Below are 22208 nucleotides of genomic sequence, written 5' to 3'. Positions count from 1 at the left end.
TCATAGTTTACAAAGGTCTCCCACATCTGGTCTCCTTTTATCCCCACAGCAAACCTGTGAGGTGGGCAGGCCAGGGATTCCCATTTTGCAGTTGTGGAAACTGAGGCTCTAGAAGGTTTAATGACTTGCTGGATGTATTAGTTTGTTAGGGCTGTCGTAAGAAAATACCATAGACTGGTGACTTAAGCAACAGAAATATATTTTCTCACAATTCTGGTCTGAGTGTGGTGAGGGAAGGATCTGTTCCAGGCCTCTCTCCTTGGCTTATAGATGACCGACTTTTAACTGTGTCTTCATACCTCTTCCCACCACATGTGTCTGTGTCCAAATTTCCTCTTCTCATGAGAACACCAGTCATATTGGATTAGGGCCTGTGCTAAGGACCTCATTTTAACTTATCTCCGTAAAGACCCTGTCTCCAAATAGGGTCACGTTCTGAAGTACTTGGTGTTAGGGCTTCAACGCCTGAGTTTTTGCAGGGATGCAGTTCAGCTCATCACACTGGGGGTCATGGCTACGTGGTGACCCTGACATATGGGTCTCCTGGTCCCCTTTGTTTTCTTGCTCTGTCGTGCCTCATCCGTATTTCTGATCCTGTGTCTTCTCTTGCTGGCTCTGCAGGCCACCTCAGCCTGGCCTTTTCCATCCTGCCCCTACCTGCCCCTGCTGCAACCTGGGGGCGTGGTGGGGGCAAGGAGTGTGGCAGCAGTGGTGGTGGGACCCCAGTCTGTGAGCCCATCTGCTGGTCTCCCTGCTACTCACAGAATGAGAGGGGAACCTTCTCTCTGGAAGCCGGTTGGTCGACAGGCCAATCAAGAGCCTTGGCTCAGTGCAGAAATGCATTAATTTGCTTAGAAAGAAATTGATGCTAAGGCACCGAAGTGGCTATTTGGATACTAGCCAAATGAGTAGAAGCTGTTAAAGAACTTGCCAGTGTCTTCTTTAGCAAAGATCTTTATGATTAAAGAGCCAAATGCGCACACACATAGTGACAACAACAACAACATCAACAAAACAACAATAGCAACATGACAATGCAATGATGTGCCTAACCCTGTATGTTTAGAAAGTGTGGGTTTTAATGAAAGGAAGCCATCATCTTGAGCTGTACTAACCGGTGATATTGAAATACTAGTTCTAGAGAAAAAGCGATTTATTCATTAACAAAAATGCTAATAAAGTGCTTACTATGTGCCAGGCCCTATTCTAGGCACTAGGAATACAAGGGCCAACAAAGCAAGCTCCTGTCCCTCTTGGAGCTGCCATTAAAGAGAGGAGACAGAGAGTCAACAAAGTGAACAGACCAGGCGGTCCCTTTCGGACTGAGCCTTGAGCTGAAGGACTTTTGAGTAAGTGGTTATTGAGTGAAGACCTGAATGAAGCGGAGACTAAACACTTCAGAGTCCTGGGAATTCCATACAAAGGGAACAGCATGCGCAAATGCTCAGAGGAGAGAAGGCACTTATATGGGTAGAAGGGACAAAGGATCTGGGAGGTTGGCAGGGGTGAGGAGAAGGGTAGTAGGAGAAGGAGGTGGAGAGGGCTAGATCTGGACCACACTGGCCAGAGGAAGGAGTGTGGATTCTCTATCAGGAATGGTGGGAAACTGCTAAAAGGAGGAAGTAGCATTTTTTGATTTATACCTTTAAAATAATACTAGGGCTGGGTGTGGTGGCTCACACCTGTAATCCCAGCACTCTGGGAGGTCATGTTGGTAGAGATGGGGTTTCATCATGTTGCCCAGGCTGGTCTCGAACTCTTGAGCTCAAGTGAGGTATTTTTGGTAGATCCTCTGGCCTCACTTGAGCTCAAAAGTTCGAGACCAGCTTGGGCAACATGGTGAAACCCCGTCTCTATCAAAAATACAAAAAATTAGCTGGACGTGATGGTGCATGCCTGTGGTCCCAGCTACTCAGGAGGCTAAGGTGGGAGAATCACTTGAACCCGGAAGGTGGAGGTTGCAATGAGCCAAGTTTGTGCCACTGCACTCCAGCCTGGGTGACAGAGTGAGACCCCATCTCACAAAAATAAATAAAATAAAATAGTACTAATAATAGCTAGGAGTTATTGAGTGTTTACCTTGGGCTAGGAGGTGTGCATGTACTATCTCACTTAACCCTTATATCTGGGAAATATGAAATGTTAAGATCCCTATTTTATGGTAAGGAAAATTCAGCTTTAGAGGCAAAGTCCATTTTCTAAGGTTACCAACTAATAAGTGGTGGATCCAAGAGGTGAACCCAGGCAGCAACACTCAGAACTCGGTGCTCCTGATACTAACCAGGTCATTTGGTGGTCTGCAGAGACCCCTAATTGGAGGGAAGTATTGTTCTTGACCCTGTGATATGGCGAATTCCCAGTCTTCATAGAGGTTACTGTCTTACATATCTGACAGCATTCAATCCTAGCTTTGTAGGCATTTTAGAAAATACTTCTGCCAGCATCCAAGGAAGAAGGTTGGGGTTCAAATCTGTTAAACTCATAGGTCAAGTGTTTTCTAAACTGCAGAACACCATGAAAATTTGATTTTTATATAATCACAATACCCCCAGGCCCATAAAATCTGTGACTTCACTGAAGTGATGCTGCTGTTCACCCAATCTCAAAAATAATTCCTTTCAAATGTGTCTTTCTTGAACCAAACCCTGGGGTTAACTCTCCTATTGACCCATGGGTGAAGGTGATTAACCCTCAAATTTGTCAACTCTGTGTAAATACAAACGTAACTGGCTTCTAATGCTAAGTAAATAAAAGAGGATAGACGTACACTTTTCAGTGTGTGATACTAAGGAAAGCCTAATCAAGAGAAAAGAAAGAAATCTCTGGCACCATCTCAAAGAGGGACCCCTGTTTCCAGTCAAAGGAATTCCATTCTCTCAGCAGGGAGGTAATTGACAATATGGAAAAAAAAGCTGAAAAGGAAGTGCCCACTGGAGCTTTCAACTGGGTTGCCTAGGATGGAAGAGATAAAAACAGTTTTTGCCTGAGGTTCTGATTTCAGGACCGAAGTTCAAACATCAAAGGCGCACTGTCTCACCCCCACTTCCCCTTTGAAAGCCTAGGAGACCCGATCTGCAAAACCACTGAGAACAAACATCTTTAGCATCCCATCTGGTAACAGTCCGGCATATAAAATTGAAAAGGTGGGTGGAGGGGTGGGGGAGATTCGGCCTGTGACTTCCCTTTGACACCCTTGGTTTTGGTTTCTGGAAATCTCTCCTCTTGGCCATGCAAGATTGCATCTCTTTATGGGTTCTTTGCATTGTGATATGCTGGAACTGGCCAACCCTTTCATCACTTCTCCTATTTTAGGTAAGGGTGATCCTGGCTTTCTGGGACAAAGTAGGAAGCCTCTTTGGCATTTGTTAACTGTGATCTCTCATCCATTGGAAGTGTTTCTCCAACTTGAAAAGAAACGAAATAGACAAACACGTCCTTTGATAAGCATTTGAATCTGATGCCCCCACCCTGTGAGCCTTAAGCATGCTGCCCACGAGAAGATAAGTTATAATAAGTCTGTATTCTCAAATATTCTCTGAATTCCCACCATGAAGACACTTTGGATGAGTGCACTATCAGTTAAAAGCTCCTCTCATCTTACTAGAGAAATTGCACTACAATATGCTTTTGCAAGCTACCTGTGCTCCCTGAGATTTGGATAGGTCTTTCTGGGAGGAGATACCACTCTTGGTGAAAATCACTGCTCTAAAAATCCAGAGAAGCAGAAGAGAAATCAAGAGACCGGGGCTGTGGAAAAGCCTGTATTCCTTATTGTACACGGCATCGCCCCCAGCCCCCGCCCTGACCCCCAGCTCGTGGCCAGGGGCAGTGGGGCTTGTGTAAGATGTTTCTGCAGAACCCAGCAGAGGTCCTGGAATCAGAAAGTGTTGCTGCTCCATCCTGTGCCCCTGGAAAATCACCTCTTGAGAATGGCAGGCCCCTGGTAAACTGCTTAATAATGCATTTGAGCAGCAGTTCTCAAAGGGTAGCCCCAGACCTGCTGAATTGGAAACTCTGGGGGTGGGTTACAGCACCCAGAGTAATCATTAGCCCTCCACGTGTCTCTGATGTACACCCAAATTTGACAACCCCACTGTACTAGAAAAACCCCTGCATAGAAGGTTAGAAGCAAAACCTTCCAAATAATTGATTCTGGTTTCCTTAGAAACAAAAGCAGGGCTGTATTTCTAGCATCAGTTACTTGGAAATATCTACAAACAGTTTATGTTTCTCTTCTCAGACACAACTGTGCTACTCCAGGGTTCTCAGGCAGGAAGATTTGCAAGCAGGTCCTGATTTAGGTTCTTTTGAAGGCAGGGAATGGCTGAACTGATCTAAGAAAATCAATGATCCTTAACATTATCCACTATTCTCATTCATTCATTTGCTTATTTAGTCATTGAATCATTCATGTGTTTTACAAAAAGGTATTGAGAACTTTTGTTCCAGGTACTATTCTATCAGCACTTTTGTTTCAGGTACCATTCATTAAAGTAATGGTGAAAACCACAATCAGTTTTGCATGAACCTAATAGTAGGGCAAGAGTATAAATTTGTCATCCACGTAGGCTGAGATTTTAGTGAGCCAATTGCACTGCCAGTTACTGCAGTGTGACCTTGGGCTAGTGACTAAGCTCTCTGAGGCTGTTTCCTTGTCTATAAAATGGTGCCAGTAGCTAGCTGCTTTATAGATAATGTAGGATTAAATGAGCTAATGCATAAAATTGCTAAGCACCGTGCCAGGGCCATGCTCAAGAAATGGAATTGATTATTCCTGATGTGATGTCTAGGGATCAGTGAGATGTCCTTTCTGGCTGGAGTAGAAACTTCTGTCGGGAGATTGGAGAAGAGAAGATTGAGGCCAGCTTGCCTATCAGTGATTCTGAATGATGGAGGCACATTAAAATCTCATGAGGAGTTTGTAAAAAATGCTGATGCCTGGGTCTTACCCCCAAAGATTCCAGTTTAATTGACCAGGCTGAGAAATACAGGCTTAATCCTGCAACAAAGAGAAAACGAGCCCTGCTCTGTAAACTTGTCTTGGTCTGATCGTTTGTCATCAGTGAATTCCAGGGAAGAACGTGTGTCTGGCAGCGGTCACCAGTGAGCAGTGAGTGATACCTTCGGGCTTGGGTTTACTTACTTAGCTGTTGGGTTGCTGCCCTCATCAGAGACTCAGAGCCCCGTGAAACAGTTTGTTGAACTTGGCAAAGTAGTGTATTATGCTTGTGTTTACTCCTTTGAACCCATGGCAAATAGTTGAGCATTTTAACACACTCCCTCTGCTGCCAGATTCACACGTTCCACATGAAGTCCCTGCAGACTGGATCCAAACTGAGGACTCGCCCTTATTCGTAACACAGCACCCGAGAGTTCTCTTCATGTGTAATCATGTGAACGAGTGCTTCAGCTGTGAGCCTGTCCAGCCACGTTTCTAATGAGTTTCCTATTAAGTTAGCTATTTGACCTTCAAGTTATTATTTTCATTGTTTTCTTTTGATTACACCCAAGTCATTTTTCTAGAGGCTGGAGATCAGAAACAAAACAGCTACAAACTAACGCTACTCCCAGGCTGTCCTGCCTCACCCTCCTGGGTTTCCTGGAATTCAATATTTTCTAGTGCCTTAAATAATGACACTTATACTTGACACTAATTTTTAAAGAAAAAAAAAAAAGACTCTATTGCCCTTTACTATGGGGTCTTTCGGAATGAACTGGGATAGCTTTCTTAATTTGCGCAGGCAGTCACCAGCATGCATTTGGGAAGGCTCACAGAGCACAGAAGAGGGGCCTCCACAATGGCCATGTACAACAGTGGGGATTTGGATATTGAAAGGGGGGTCAGATTAGATGAACTGTAACTTTTAACCTGCCGAGTCTGGGAATTTTTTTGATTGTGCTCCCCACCATGACTTCTGACAGCAGGTGCCTCTGGTAGGTATGGCTCAGAGATTGACACCCATGCTTGGAACAGCCCTAGGGACCAAAAGAATGAAAGAGAGCTAGGCTTGCCTTCACCTCAGCTTTTACTGGGGGTCACTCAAATCCTCTGATGTCTTTAAGTGTTCATTCACTATTTCTGCCATTCCTTCACCTCCAACCCATCACACACATACCTCAAGGGCTCAAATGCAGCCTTGGGTGTGGACTCTGCCAGTGCATACCCATAATTCTGGAGTTGATGTCTTCCTTAGTTCCCCTTTGCTGCTGAATCGGAACAGCTAACACTTCTGCGTACTGTTGCTGCTGTGTGCTGTGCTAATATTCACAGTGAGACGTAAGGTAGAGGCTTCATTTTAGCAGAGGAAGAGCCTGCAGGTACGGAAAGGCTAAGTAACTTGCCCAGGTCACCCAACTGGGAAGTGGCTGGAGCCAGAGGTGTGAGGACCACGGGCCTGGCCTTTCCACCTTGGTGAGGTGGTGACGGTGAGATGAATCCCTGTGCCAAAGCCCTCTGCCAGGGTTTCCAGGGGTGGAAGACTAAGGCTGTCTTCACAGAGGTATTTCTACCCCCATCACTGCCAGAATTGGGGAGCATGCTTTTTCAGAAGTTCACGGCATCAAGTACAAGAACCCTTGCTTCTTTCTGGGGGTAGTTGTGAGAGGTTCTGATCAACTGCCGGGGCTTTCTCACATTCAGGATTGTGTGAGTGAGTGTAATTTTTTTGAGAGAGAAAGAGTGGTGTGTGTGTGTTGTGTATGACACAAAAGCTGAGACAGAGCAATAGAGGGAATGATCAGGGAGGCTGTGGAGTTGTGTGTGATATGGAGTGTGTATCATGAGCCTGTGGTGATGGCTGATAGCGCCCGTTTCCACCTTAGAGCCCTGCTTGGTTTCTAGAAATGCTCCCCAGGGATGGTTGTGGAAGGAGGGTGGAGTCCAGTGGCTCGTCCAGTGTGGTGTTGTCAAGTCCCCTCTCCCACACAACTTCTCTCTCTATCCTGGCCACGTCCCCTGCCTTCCTAGGATTGGATATTGGGCCCCATTGGCACTATTAATCCTAGCAGGCACGGATGGGTCTTGGCAAGGCTTCTGCATCCCCTCTTCTGCAGGTGGCTTCTACACTTTCTTACCATTTCTTCTGCCTTCCGTGGAGTCCACTTCTGGCAGTGGGTGGCCTCATTGGCTGTGGTTTTCTTCGGGCATGCCAGCCAACATCCAGAAAGAGTTTTGGTTCAAGAAAAGACAGTGAGTGAACAAAAAAGTCTTTTGTTGTGCAAACCAGGAACTGCACTGAATCAACTCGGACCGATTTATTGACAGGGAGATGCCAGTTTAAATTTCTCATCCTCACTGCTCTGGGCTTTCAGATCCAAGAGATCAGAGGACGATTTAGTGAAGCCGTGAGCCCACGAGGTGTTTGAAATTGACTTCTAGGGAGGAAAGTTTTGAAGAATGAATCTTGTATTGACTAAATGACTCAACTGGTTTGCAGACAGTCTTTCAAAGAAAAGATCACTTCATTTTTGAAGTGATAAGCTACTTTCTGTGAGGACTGTACTGACCTTTAATAAAAGAGCACCCTTGAGGAGTGGAAAGGTACTCCGGTCTGAGATTTTGGGAAAATTACAAAAATGCTGCTGCCTAGGGAGGCAATGCTGTGGAAGAAATGGCAGCACCCTGGTTGTCACCTAGGAGACGGACCTGATGGAAGGCAAAGGTGTGGAGAGAATTCTCTTGGGGCCACTGCTAGGCCCTAGGCCTTTTTTTTTTTAAATCAACAGATGGGCTGGGTGCAGAGGCTCACGCCTGTAATCCCAGCACTTTGGGAGGCTGAGGTGGGCGGATGGCTTGAGTTCAGGAGTTTGAGACCAGCCTGGGCAACATGGCGAAACCCTGTCTCTACCAAGAAAAAAAAAATTACAAAGATTAGCCAGGAGTGGTGGCACGTGCCTGTAGTCCCAGCTACTTGGGAGACTGAGGCAGGAGGATCACTTAAGCCTGGGAGGCGGAGGTTGCAGTGAGCTGAGATCTTGCCACTGCACTCCCACCTGTGTGACAGAGCAAGACCCTGTCTCAACAAACAAACAAACCAAAAAACTCAACAAAGGACTCTTCCTCCCTGGAGGTTACAGAAAGAAATTGTCCCTTTTTGAAAACTGACCCTTCCTGGGGCATCCTGTAAATTTGTCCTCATCCTCTCTGCTTTCCAGGCTTCTTTCTTCCAAAACAGTCCAGTATATTCGGCTGTCACGTGGCCAGTGGATGCTTAAAATCCCAGGATCTCCTCACTCATCAGCGTTTCCCTCAGACCAGAGCACTGTTTTTATAATACACATTTTCTCAAGTTCTACAAGTTGTGTTATTAACCTCGAGAGCTGCAGGAGGCAGTCTCTGGGAGCTGGGTCATTAGCCTGGTTGTGAAAACCAGATGATCAGAGGGCAGAACGGGACTGTCAAACCGAACGTCTGATGAAATTCAGGATTAATGTGGAGAAGTAGCTGTTGCTATAGCAACCAATCCCTACTATCCTTTGAAATGGAAAATAAACAGCAAACAAGAAAAATAATTTAAGTTGGTGTCTGGGAAGAAGGAAGGCCTGCCAGTGGAATAGTCAAAGAAAAAGGAGAGTTTGGGTATTTTAGGATATGTTGAAACAATGGTGAAACTATCTCAAAAGCAAAACCCAGGTCATTTTGGGTGGTTCAGTTCCATGCCTGCTTTTTCTAGAAATCTTTTCAGGTCCCTTCTGGCTGACCTCACTGATCTTTCTGATTGTCCAGGTACTTAAAGTCTGTACTGTACAGGTTAGCTCTTGAATTATTTTTTAAGTACTGGTCATTTCCAACTCGAAAGCAACTCCTTGGGGTTAATGACTGTGCCTTCTCCTCTTTTGTATTCCCTTTAACATGTACCAAAATGCTCAGATAAATGCCTCAAATCGGCTGATAATAAAGCCATTTCAGAAAAATCAGTAAGGTTGGCTCCATTTAATGAAGTAGAACCTTTACTGGATGTAATGCAAAAAGCAGAACTGTATGATGGAGGAAGGGGGTGGAGAGTCATGGCGAGAACATGCGCTTTTGAGTTGCACAAATTTGCCATCCAATCTTACTCTGGGTATCTACCCAACAAAAATGCATACAGATGTGCATCAAAAGACATGCACAAGGATATCCACAGTAATACTATTCATGACAACCCTCAACTGGAAACAGCCCAAATGTCTATCCACAGTAGAATGGATAAATAAACCACACGACACATTCACATAATGGAGTACTCTAGAGCAATGAGAATGAACAACCTTTGACGACAGTGAGCAACGTAGATTATTCTCACAAACATGTTGAATTAATGACAAAAGAAGGTATACTACGTGATTCCATTTTTTTTTTTTTTTTGAGACAGAGTCTCGCTCTGTCACCAGGCTGGCTCACTGCAACCTCCTTCTCCTGGGTTCAAGCGATTCTTGTCCCTCAACCTCCTGAGTAGCTGGGATTACAGGTGCCCACTACCACGCCCAGCTAATTTTTTGTATATTTAGTAGAGACGGGGTTTCACCATGTTGACCAGGCTGGTCTCGGTCTCCTGACCTCATGATCCACCCACCTCGGCCTCCCAAAGTGCTGGGATTACAGGCATGAGCCACCGCGCCTGGCTATGACTCCATTTTTTAGAACTTCAAAACTCATCTATGATTTTGGTTCATATTCCTCATATTCATGGTACTGGTGTATCTGTATCTTTGGGGAGATGATTAATGACAGAAAGAGGGCATGGCAGGGGTGCTTGCAGGGGGCTGGCAATATTGTTTCTTGATGTGAGTGCTGGTGCCCTATTTATTTATTTATTTATTTTATTTTTTTGTTTTAGAGATGAGGTCTCGCTATGTTGACCAGGTTGGTCTCAAACTCCCAGCCTCAAGCAATCCTCCCATCTCGGCCTTCCAAAGTGCTGAGATTACAGGTGTGAGCCACCATGCCCGGCTTGGTTCCCTATTTATAAAGTAGGATAATATGGATCCCTATCTCATAAGATTGTCGTGAGGAATAAATGTTTTAATCCATGACATGTAGTAACTGTTCAATAAATATTAACTATTCTTATTACAAGCGTTCTAGGGAAGGAGAGATCCCTGTCTGGGAAGTCTCCCGGAAAAAATTGAGCCCCAAACAATTTCACAGGTCCAGGATCCTGGATGCTGTCCTGTGCCTTGCTCCTGTCTCTTGGATTGTTCTCGGCGATGTTTGGTTGCCTGTGTGACCCACCTGCAGCTCCTTGTGGGCCTTCAAGGTCTTGTGTTTTATTCATCGCCGTCTTCTTTCTCTCCTCCTAGTCCCTGGCCCTGCCAGCTGCTGGCGGTTCTGTTTCTGCTCTGTTCCCTTCCTCATGCTGACCCTTCTACCTGGCCTGCCTTTCCTTCCCCTCCAAACTGGGAAAAGTCTTCTTTCGGTATCCCCAGTGCCATCTGCATAGTAGGTGCTTTCTGCTGTGCTAAAAACCAGGCTGTGCACCACCTGGCCATGGCCCCAGTGCTGTGGGCTGACTCAGGCTGAGCTAAGTTTCTATTCAGGGATTTAATTTTCCTGGTAGGCCTGGCATGTCAAGGGCCATAGTTTTCCTTACCATTCTGGAGCCACCGGGCTTCTGGGTAAAACTGTCTGGCCAAGAGACACAGGCTTTTCATTTTTCAGAAAGGAAACCCTTCCCAACTGGTGGAAAATAAGCTTTTGCTTAGTGACTAATAACATAAACACAGACAAGATTTCTGGGCTTATAAATAACCAGTTGTAAAAGTGCCCAAGGGAAGCAGCCTTTTTTTGCTAGAAGAATGGCCAAGAGTATCCCTGTCACCTTGTAGATAGTGACCTTAAGCACGGGCAAAGGAGCATTGGGCCAAGGGTGCGGAAGCTGCTCATTCTTCAGTATTAATTCCCAAGGCCTTGCTCTTGTACATTATAAATCCTGGACTATTCTGGAAACATAACACCCAATCTCTAAGGTCCTTTCCTGCTCGAAAATCCTGTGATTCTGCGGCAGCCACAACATGTTTTAAAGAGCGATGCCAGCAGGGAGAGGAAAGTCTTAGGGTTTTGTTTTGCTAGAGCTGCCTAAGTGGCTGATGGAGTAATTATGAGCACAGCTTCCATTCGTTGAGCACTGGCCGAGGCACCGTGCTGTGGGCGATAGACCTGTGAGGAAATTACTAGTCTCATTGGACTGATGAGGAGGTGGAGGGTCAGAGGGGTTGATATATATGAGTAGTAATAGAATGGCTGAGAGCTTAGGGGTAGCAGTCAGACTGCTGGGCCCAGTGCTGGCTATGCCTCGTACTCTTTGTAGTTATGGGAATTATTATTCACCTTGTCGCCCCAGGTGTTCTCATCTGTAAAATGGGGATCCTCATAGTACCGAATCCTTATGATGTAATTCATGCAGAATGATTATTAGCATGGTGCCTGCACATGGTAAGCCTACAGCAAATTTTGCTGTTATTAAGAAAGGCTTCAAGAAGCTTCATCTGTAACAGCTCTGGCCTCCTTGATGAAACACTGAGGCTTGAAATCTAGAAATCTTCTTTGCTCTCAATTAATTTAAGGTGACAGGGCCTTGACCGTGAGACTTGGGCTTCTTCCTATGGGGGACTGGGGGATGGTGTCCCAGAGCCAGGCCTGGCTGCTCAGACAGTTCTCTGACTAGATTGCTCACTGGCCCTGCCTGAGAGAATGAGGGGCCAGTTTTATCCCTCGGGTATCCTCTCATTCATCCAGTGTTTCCCAAACTGCCTCCATATGAGTTCTTCTGGATGCCAATAGGAGGACTGAAATGGCCCAATCAACTGGCAGAACTCTGAGTTAAGGAAACCGGGCTCTCTGAGGACCATCAAGTATTAATGTTTGGCTCGGGTTTGACCGTGGAATTTTTTCTTCTTCAAGATAGCTTGCAGAATGAGTACTCCATGGAATATGCATTTGGAACTATTTCTTGACCCCTCCAAATGCAGTCAGCAGGGAGGCAAGTGTGAGGTCTGGCAACCAGAAAGGATGGGGGTAAGGGATGTCCTTGGAGGTGAGACAGGTGGACAGATCTGCGATATATTTTATTTTATTTTTGAGATGAAGTCTCACTCAGTTGCCCAGGCTGGAGTGCAGTGGTGTGATCTCGGCTCACTGCAACCTCCACCTCCTGGGTTCAAGCTACTGTCCTGCCTCAGCCTCCCCAGTAACTGGGGTTACAGGCGCCTGCCACCACACCCGGCTAATTTTTTATATTTTTGGTGGAGATGGGGTTTCACCATGTTGGCCAGTCTGGTAACTTCTGGCCTCAAGTGATCCACCTGCTTCAGCCTCCCAAAGGGCTGGGATTACAGGCGTGAGCCACCGTACCTGGCCAGACTCGGGATATATTGTAGAGACAGGATCAGTAGGACTGATTGATGGAAGCTGCTTAGTAAAATATTTGGTGTATTGGACTGTATTGAACCGAATTGTGTTTGTGTCTCCTTGATACCAAATCAGCCAGTTGGAGAGGGAAGAATCCAGCCACTGAAACAGCCCTTCTGTCTGTGTGAGGCAAGTGGCCCACACCTCCCGACAGTCGCTGAAGGGCCAGAGGCTTTGGCTCCCTTAAAGACGTGCCAGACTCTTTGGGGTGTGAGGCTTCTTGTTTATTTACCTGTCAAAGTACTTTCCTTCTTCCTACATCCCTCGTTTTTAAAATTAGAAAACCCGCTGCCCTCTCCAGGGCCTATCACTCTTTCATTTTTGGGGCCTGGGCCATGCATCCCGAGGCAGTCGGGGTGTTTCCAGTTTCCAAGGTTTATTGTTAATGAAAAGTGCACAACAGGCTGAAATCCCTGGCAGGAGCCAAAGCTGCAGGGTACACCGAGGCCAGCAGACGCTGGAGCAGCCAATTTTATCTGGATGTTCTCTCCTCCTCCTCCTCCTCCCTACCCTCCTCCTTCCCCCTTCATTTTATCAGGGAGGTTTGGCTGGACTTGAAGGAGCCAAAAAGGAACTGGAGGGTTCTGAGCTTCTAGCAGCCAGCAACAAGGTATGGGAGGACAGGGGACCCAGGCCTAGGGTAGGTTCCAGGTCAACTCAGTTCTTCATTGAATATGTGTCTGCCTTGGTGCTAGGCTCTGGGGATGAATTAATATTGATAGCAACAATAATAGCTAACATTATTGAGTGTATGCTGTAAGGGGAAGGCCTTGTAAACATTGAACATACCTGGTATCAATAAGTCCTCCCAGCAGTTCTAAGTACTTGCTAATATTATTCACGTTTTGTAGTTGACTAAACTGAGGCCCAGAGAGGGCAAGCAACATCCCTAGAATCACACAGCCCTAGGAGTATCTCATTCCAACACTATAGTTTTTAGCTCTGTCCGTCTAGGCAGAGGACCTGGGTATGTAAACCAAGAAATAAACCTGCACAGTTTGCACGTGCTATGAGGCAAGTATTGACTAGTGCAGTGGGAGGGGTGCTGTGGAAACCATATATGAGCACAGTCTTGGCTAATGAATTAGGGTGCTGGGCATAGGGGGCCTGATGGAAATGTTAGAAAAGTGGATGAGATGGAGGGAGGTAGGCAGGGGACCTTCAGGGAGGGTCTTGGGTACCCTACAAAGGTTTTTGTACTATATCCCTTAAGAGTGATGATGGATTTCAAAACAAATATTGCTTATTTTATCCTTGCTCAAAGGACATCTTATGTGAAAGTCCAAAGTATGAAACAGGTGGCAATGGAGTGGCTTTGGACAGCCTGTCATTTGTGGCCTCCCTTCTCCCTGCCTCCTTGCGTGGGTCCCTGGCCATCTGCCTGGAACCCTGACTTTGAACATCACGGCTAGAGAGCATCAGCATTGGGGAGAAAGAAGCATTTACAGGCATTTGGGAAGACTGTTTCCTTGGTGGTGTGGAGGTTGAGTGAGAAGGGGCTGGACCTGGTGGCAGGGAACCGGCTTGAGATCATAGTAGCAGCAGCCCTGCAACCTGCGGTGTTAGTTCCCCATCCATGCTGGGGACTGGAGCCCTGCTGATTCCAGCCAGCTGTTTGGGAGGCCGTCTCATCTGATAGTTCTGCACTTGATCTTTGACGCCAAACTGCCTGATTGCAGGCCGTGCCAGTTTCTTAACCTCCCTAGGCCTCAGTGTCTTCATCTTTCAAATGGTAAAATTACAGATATTTCCCTGATTATTTGTCATAGGATTTAAATGAGTCAGTACATGTGAGGTACTTAAAACCTTACACACAAACTTGGTGCACAGTAAGTGCTATATTGTTATTTATTATTAATGTTCAGAAATGCCTTTATGTAGTTTGAGTTTACTCATTTAATAAATATTAGCTGAGCTCCTACTATGTTACTCTGTGCCTAATACTGTTCTGGGTGCTGAGGATACACCAGTGAGTGAAACAGGACAACCCCCTTTTACATTTGACTGGGGGAGACAGAGTAAATAAATACATGGAATGGGTGTGTAGTAGGGCTGAGAGGGGCCCATGGGATCGTGCACGACTTGGTGGGCCACATTAAAAGCTTTGGGTTTTATTTGCCTGAGATGGGAAGTTATAAAGAGATGACAAGATTGAGCACCCATTTTGGGGTCAGAGTAGCTCTGTCAGGGCCGGGTACCTGGTCCGTATCCAGTGGTTAATAAATTATTGGTTGTGTTTGTTGTTACCCATCATCCTGTCTACAGGAAAGCCGTTCTGGGAGAGGGTATGAGAAATGATCTTGACAAGGAAAGTGGGGTCCTCAGAAAAGGGAACCACATTTCCCTTAGCATGACAAAGGCGTGTCCAGGAACAATGGTGGTGACACACACCATTTTCCACCTGGCGGGACAGCACGCCCCACGCCTCGTGATGCTGAATTGGCTGATTTGTGTTCTGACCCATCAGTCGATCCTCTGCCTGGCGACATCTCCGTTGTCCTCTCTCGCATTCTCTGTAGCATAAGTGAGCTTGTTGGCTAAACGGGGTGTTTGTGTATTGCTGTTTTCCCTCTGCAGTGTTTGAGAACAAAGATAAGATTGTGATCATCATGGAATATGCCAGCAAAGGGGAGCTGTACGATTACATCAGTGAGCGGCGACGCCTCAGTGAGAGGGAGACCCGGCACTTCTTCCGGCAGATCGTCTCTGCTGTGCACTATTGTCACAAGGTATGGCTGCGCCTGGCCCGCAGCATTGGCCGTAGATGGTTTTTATGGCACTGCATGATTTTTTTCCTATTATAAAAGTGACATCTGCTCATGGGAGCATGTATGGAGAATTTATGAACTAGAAAGAAGAAAATTACCGTCACCCGTGATTCTGGAATCCAGGGATAATCTGTTTTTGACATTTTTGCTTGTTTCCTTTCAGTCTTCTTCCTCCTTCTCACGTTTATTTTTTTACGTAAACTTTTAATTTTGAATAATTTTAGATTTACAGGAAAGTTTCAAAGGTAGTACAGAGAGTTCCTATCTATGCCTTTCTTAGTTTACCCTAATATTAACATCTTACATTTCTGTGGTACATTTGTCAAAATGGAGACACCAATGACCTTTTTCTGTTCCAGCATCCAATCTAGGGTACTACGGTGGATTCATTTTTACATCGTTTGTGTCATGCTTTTTTACTTAATACTTTAATCTAAATATTTTCCTATATTATTAAAAATTCTTTGTAATTTTTGATTGTTGGACATTGAGACTGTTTCTAATTTCTGATTATGACAAATAGTGATCAGTATCTTTATATATGAATATTTTCCTCTCATGAATAAATAATTTACTTAAGAGAGATTCCAGAAGTAGAATTACTGGGACAAATGTTCTTGAAACCTTTCTATGCTCTTGGTGCCTTTTCTTGCATAGGTTACCTACATGCACGGATGTGCTCAGAAGATGGCCGCAGCCAGGCTCATGCCTATAATCCAAGCTAGTTGGGAGGCTGAGGGGGGAGGATTGCTTGAGCCCAGGAGTTCAAGACCAGCCAGGGCAACATAGCAAGATCCATCTTTAAAAATTTTTTTAAAAAGTAGCCAGGCATGAGGTTGTACACCTGTAGTCCCAGCTGTTTGGGAGGCTGAGACAGGAGGATCCCTTGAGCACAGCAGTTTGGGGCTGTAGTGAGCTATGATGGTGCTACTGCTCTCCAGCCTGGATGACAAAGTGAGACCCCATCTCCAAAATAATAATAATAACAATAATAATATAGCCACAGTAGAGCCACTCTTGGTTTCTGGAAAAGGCATAAAGTACACAGATAACTACAAGCCATGTCTCAGCCATTATTGTTATTCATCATTTTGGCCATGATTTTCATCTCATTCAGACTTTCTCCAGATCTATCACACCCTGAACAGTCACTTACTTTGAGGATAACGTGACTTGAGTCCAACAGGGCATCCAAAACAGAGTCAACTTCTTCATATAAATGATCTCCACATGGGGCCTCCTGGTTTGTTAAATATTATGTTTAATTGAGAGTGGCTCTGTAAGTAATTAGAGAACAGTTACTCAAATCTAAAACCCTTAACTCATGTGAACATTATTTGACCTCTCTTTGTTGACTCAAAATGTGCTCATGATTTGAATCGTATAATATTTTGTATTTCATCATGAGGTATCATTGTAAATCACCACAGAGGTGATATTTTTGATATTGGAAGTGTGTGAACACTTGGATTCTGTATGAATGAGGCTTTATTAGACTCATTCCATCTTATTACAAAAACCAGGAATGCAGCAATGTAAACCAAACTGCTCCTGATGTTTAAAATTAATGGAATCAGGTGTCTTGTAGTCCACATCTTTCTTCTAACAGACTCGGTTTTGTGCATTTCTGAATTCAGAAGACCTCCTTGCAGGCTTGAATTAGAAAAAGATTAGTAGAAATACATGTTTTCATTTCTCCCTCTGAGCAGTGCTTTTGGAGATATTAAGAATGGTCAAATGAAAAGGAAAATAAACAAGAAAGAACCACCCATAAACATGCCTGTTGGTTTGCTCAAAAGAGCAGCTTCGATTGCAGATGTCCTTTATGCTGAATGATGTTCAGAATCATTCAATGTCCCCTGTTACTTGTCCACTCACCCCAAAATAGCCAGTTCTTTCGGGCCCACTGCTCTTCCCATGCCCACCCACCCCCTAAAAAGATAATCGGGTCTTAAAAAAGAATGAAGAAGGCTAGTGTTTACTGCTGTGTAGACCGACAGCCTATTGGCTGATGACTGCTTTTCACGTTTCAGCTGGCTGGCTGCTGGTCATTGAAGTTCTGCCTCCAGCCTCGCCAGAGTTTGCCTGAATGGAAAGGTCAGGCAGGATGGCAGCCACCTGCTTTGGTCAGGCCAGTGGTCCCGGTCTCATTGGTCTGCTCTCATGCTTCATCTTTCACCCAGCCCTCAGTCCTGCTGAGCAGAGAGGGACTTTCTGAGTCTTCTCTCCATGTTGCTTAGGAAATGTTATCCTCAGGACAGATCAAAACAGGTCAGAATAGATTGAGCCAGATGTCTTTCCAGCGTTGAGTAGGCAGGCAGGCACACAGACAGACAGATGAGGAGTGCCTGTGAGCCCCACAATCTTGAGTCCCGGTAGAGAAATCTGCTTCTTCCCTGGGAATCCCGTCCAGACAGACATTGTTTGCCGCTGCCTGGGATTATATTGCTTTCACACAGTGGAATTACATTCCGACAAAGAATCCCCCTGCTGTTTTACAGGCTCTGGGGGAGAACAGATTCCAGTCATTTTTCCCTTAACCACACAGCAAGTGACTAATGCTCTCCTGTCGCTGGTTGGTCGCTGGCGGGGGAGCGTCAAGACAGTGAGAGCAGCCTGAAGGATGGAGGTGAAGACCACCGGGCTGGTGCATTTCTTTAATCTGTCAGACATTTCCCTTTGCTCACCCTCCTCCTTCCTCTTTCTCTCTTGTTCTCATCCCAGCCGCTCCCATTCAATTCCCTCTTTGTCTTCTCATTTCAGAACGGTGTGGTCCACCGGGACTTGAAGCTGGAAAATATACTGCTCGATGACAACTGCAATATTAAGGTAAAGCCCTTGCGTCGTTGATTGATATGCAGGGCCTGGGTCTTGCAGCCGGATGGAGGCTTAACCTGCTCCAAGCCGCAGCCTGGAAATAAGGCAGCCACTTCCTACCTGGCAGGCTGGTGGGGAAGAGTCTCTTTGCTTGAGCTCTAAGTCCAGTTCAAACAATTAAATGCGACAAGCAGTTATTGATCTCCTACTATATGCTGGGCATTGTTCTTCCTCCCTGGGTAAGATGAGATGACTAAGATACAGTGTCTCTCCTCAGGAAGCTCATAGTCTAAAATCATCACCATAACAATACTTTTAGCAACCAATACATATTTCATATGTATTTTATATTTTTGCCTGCTATCACTTAAATTCAATCTTTACAACAACTCTACAAGGTAGGTACTGTTATTTACACAATTTCACAGATAGGGAAACTGAGGCACAGAAAAACTAAGTAATTTGCCCAAGGTAATCCAGTGGTAAAGAGTAGAGTTGGGATTTGAACCCATGTCTGTCTGATTTCACGAGCCCAAATTCAAGTCGCTTTGCTTGATTTGCTAGCAGGATCCTAAATTATTTTAGAGCTGGAACTCTTTTCCTGGCTATTTCTTTGTCACTCTCCACCCTGTCTCCTACTTCTCCCTCTCCACCTTCCCACCCCTGAAACCAGCCATAGACCTGGGAAGCTGACTAAAATGGGGATGGTGCTTGCTGTTGGGAAATAGCAAGTGCTGGAGTTTACTTGCACGTAGAGTATTATTGCTGGCTGCTGCTGGAGCTGGAGAAAGCTCTCCTGGCCCACAGGGTTCAAGTGCCTCCCAGGGAGCCCTCTGAATGTCCTTTTGACCACGTCTACAAAATAAGCAAATACGGTTTCAAAATAAACGGAGCTCGCTGCATGGGTTTCATTATGAAACGGCCTTAGTACTCCCGGCACCAGCAGGAGCCCTCCAATTGGCCGCTGGTGACGTTAGTGGCTTATCCCTGGTCCCTGGGCAAAGCATGGGAATGATTTTTTTGTTGTTGCTGCTATCAGTGGAGGAGCGTGTGATGAGACTTGTTTCCTTGCTTGGAAGGATGGAGTTGCTTTGGTGTTGGGATTCTCTGTACAGATCATGGCAGCAACCATTAGTCGCCATCATCCTTTGAGAGGCCCCTGGAAGCCATGACCCAGTGACCTCTTGCTCTTGCAGAGTGGTTGACCGTAGTCACATGTAGTCCATAGAATAAGCAGGAAATAGTTGGTCAAAGTAGTTCTCCATGGGAATAGGAAGTGGAATCGCAGGGTCTATTTCTGGCAAAGTGGTTGGATTATTCTAGAAGGAGCACTGGTTGTAGAGTTAGGAAATTCCGGGCTGTATGGCTTACTAGCTTCTTGACACTGGGAAAACCACTTAACCCTGTTTCCTCAGCTGTAAAACGGGGTAACAGTACTACTCATAGGCCTGCTTAGAGTAGTGAATGAGACACTCTGTGTTTAGTTTTGTAAACTGCTAAGCACTCGTGTCCAAATGAGTCAAAGTTAAAAGCAGTGGCTTTGGAGTTAGATATTTCAACCCTGCCCCTTAGTAATGGCAGGATTTGGGGTAAGTTTCTTGATGATTTAGGCTTTAGTTTCCTCATCTGTCAAGAGATGCCAGTTCCTGTCTCTGCAGATTATTGTTTATTTGTTCATTTTTGTTTCAAGGAGTATTTTCTGAACTGTTACTGTGTGCAATGCCCTGTGCCCAGTCCTGGGGAGTCAATAATAAACGTGAAGATTTTAGACAATACTACAATCAAAGCAATTCATGCTTAACTGTTACTATACTGGGAGCCTTCTTAAGTGGCTGGCCACTGGAGAGGGAATTGAACCGGAAGTCAGCTGCTCTGAAGGTGCCTACCTAGGTCCTGGGGAGTGGTGGTCAGGCCATGACTGAAAAATTGGTCTTGGTTTGAGGGCCACCACATTTTTCTAAGGGTTTGTGTCATCAACCTTATTGACTTCCTCTCCAGATCCTTCCTGCCACCTGCCCCCAGAGCTCTCAAAACTAAATGTCATCTTTACAAGGCCTGGAATGTAAGCCTCTTGCCTAGGGGTTGGGTTCTATGGTGCAGTGTGACCTCTTGGTCCCATGATGTATTCCCAGAAGTGATAAGACACATAGCTTTCTATGAAATCATATAATTCCCTAATGGAGGAAAAGAGTGATTAGAATTCTGAAAGCAATTGTGCAGGGAAACAGTGAGGCAGGAGCCCAGGAGAATGGCTTCATTTGTGTAAGCAAAAGGGCAATGATGTTGGGCCTGACAGTTCCCCTGCACCAAGTTCTTCAACCTAGGGTGCCTGTGCATGATGGAGGGAAAGAGCACACACACGAGGCAGTATTATCAATTAAGGCTTAGGCATATACCTTACCTTAAGAATTTCTAATCCTGGCATTTCCCAAGGTAAAGCACGGGTGTGCGTGCACACATACATCCCGAAGAGAAACCAGATCTTCCCATTATCAACACTTTTAAATTCCTTTCCTCTTTGTTCAAGGAATCCTACTCAGATCTGAGAATCCTACATCTTTAAAGAACTTTGGGAGTCATTTTTCCAACCCCTTGTTTTAATGATTAGACCCAGAAAGTCTAGAGGATAACGCCCACGATCACACAGTGAATCAGTCTGGACTAAATTATTGTGTCTTTGCTTCCCCAGAGTGTAGACTAGTGCTTGGCACACAGTAGGTACTTCAAAATGGTTTGATTTTGGAATAAAGGAATTATGAGCCAGGATTAGAACTCATGTGTTTGACTTCCAGGCAAATTATCTTTTCATCTTCTCCCATCCACTTCCAAGGTTTTAAAAAAATGTGATTCAGCTGGTCTTGATTTGTCTTCTGGTGGTATATTCTCAACTCTTCCTGACTCAGCATTTTGCTGAAACATATTTAGAAAGGACCCATGCTGGCAAAGGCAGGCAGATACATGGCCACAAGCTGGCCTCTGTGCTCAAGAGAGCCCCTGCCATCCGTGTCTGGACCTGGGGGACCACGGACACATGAGCCACGAACCAGCGGGACATGAGCAGCAAGATCCTCTCTTGGAGCCCCCTCTGGTGCTTCTCTAAATGTGGATCCATTTTCCACGTTTCAAGGGTGGAGGACTTTGGCCTAGGAAGCCTATATAAATGCTACTGGTTTAAACTTGTCACATGTCGCTGCAGTGGTGGGGAGAGCCATGTAGCTCATTCCTCTCCCCTTCCCTGCCTGATGTTGATTTGCAGAGCACACATCTGGCATTGGAAATTATTTATCTGGCACTGCGAGAGGGTGTGGTTTCTAAAAATATACACACAGTCGGTCAGCAGAAAGAATGAGAGCAATGTGCTGCTTTGGGCTGCATTCCGTACTCTGGAAGCATGTCTACTAAAATAGACACCAAGCACAGCACTAATTTGCAATTAATAAAAAACGGGCCAAATTCACAGCCCACTCTCTGGGAGAATGGAATGCTGACAATTCCCATAGAAGGCTCCTGTAAAAATGTCTTACAATGAGAAGAGGTCCAGGCACCAGGGTCAGCCGACCCTCCTCCAAGAGGGCTGGGAATCTGGTGAGCTCCCAGGGCTCAGAGTAGAGGGGCATAGGGGAAATGGCCTGCTGCCCCTTATGACAATGGAAGCGCGGCTGCTGTGGATAAGAAAAGAAGCTTTGAATGGCCAGGGCCAAGATGAGATAGAAACCTCTGAAGCTTAACAAGACCAAGTGGGGCAGCTGAGAGTCAGCCTCTGGGCTTTGATGATATGAATGGGAGAGCTCTGTGTTCATGCATGAATTAATCAATTCATGTGTTGTGTGTATATATCCACGCATACCTGCATTCACTCATCCATTCCTGCATTTATTCACTGAGGAATTGAACGTCTTTTCTGGGCAATGTTTATTTGATCAGAAATATTCATTAAGGTCCTACTGTGTACTTGACCCTGTGCTGGGGATTTAATAGTGGACTAGATGGCCAAATTTCTGTCTTGGAACTCAGGATCTCGCAGTTGTTAAACTAGCAGTGATAATGAGCCGTGAGGAGGATACAGAAGTCAGTGAAGAAGAGAAGGTACCTGCTCTAGTGAGCTTAAAATTCCAGTTGGAGACACAGCAGTAAACAAATAAACACATAATGTAATTGGCTGGCAGTGAAGAAAATCCATGCAGGATGAGAATGAAGAATAGAGTTGCTCTTTTAGCTAGAGTGGTCAGGAAAGG

General features: G+C 45.4%; 1 protein-coding gene across 1 annotated transcript in view; it reads left to right on the top strand.

Moving 5' to 3' along the window:
• NUAK1 (NUAK family kinase 1) overlaps window positions 1-22208 on the top strand; it is a 75581-nt gene that overhangs the window by 37128 nt on the left and 16245 nt on the right. Inside the window, exons 3-4 of the mRNA XM_001161041.7 lie at window positions 14966-15117; window positions 17920-17985. Of these exons, the coding sequence (XP_001161041.1) occupies window positions 14966-15117; window positions 17920-17985 (218 nt within the window). The remainder of the gene's footprint in view (window positions 1-14965; window positions 15118-17919; window positions 17986-22208) is intronic.

The sequence above is a fragment of the Pan troglodytes genome, chromosome 10, assembly GCF_028858775.2.
Source record: "Pan troglodytes isolate AG18354 chromosome 10, NHGRI_mPanTro3-v2.0_pri, whole genome shotgun sequence".
NCBI classification, from domain to species: Eukaryota; Metazoa; Chordata; class Mammalia; order Primates; family Hominidae; genus Pan; species Pan troglodytes.
The sequence above is the reverse complement of the archived record's forward strand: the minus strand, read 5'-3'. Positions and strand labels throughout refer to the sequence as shown.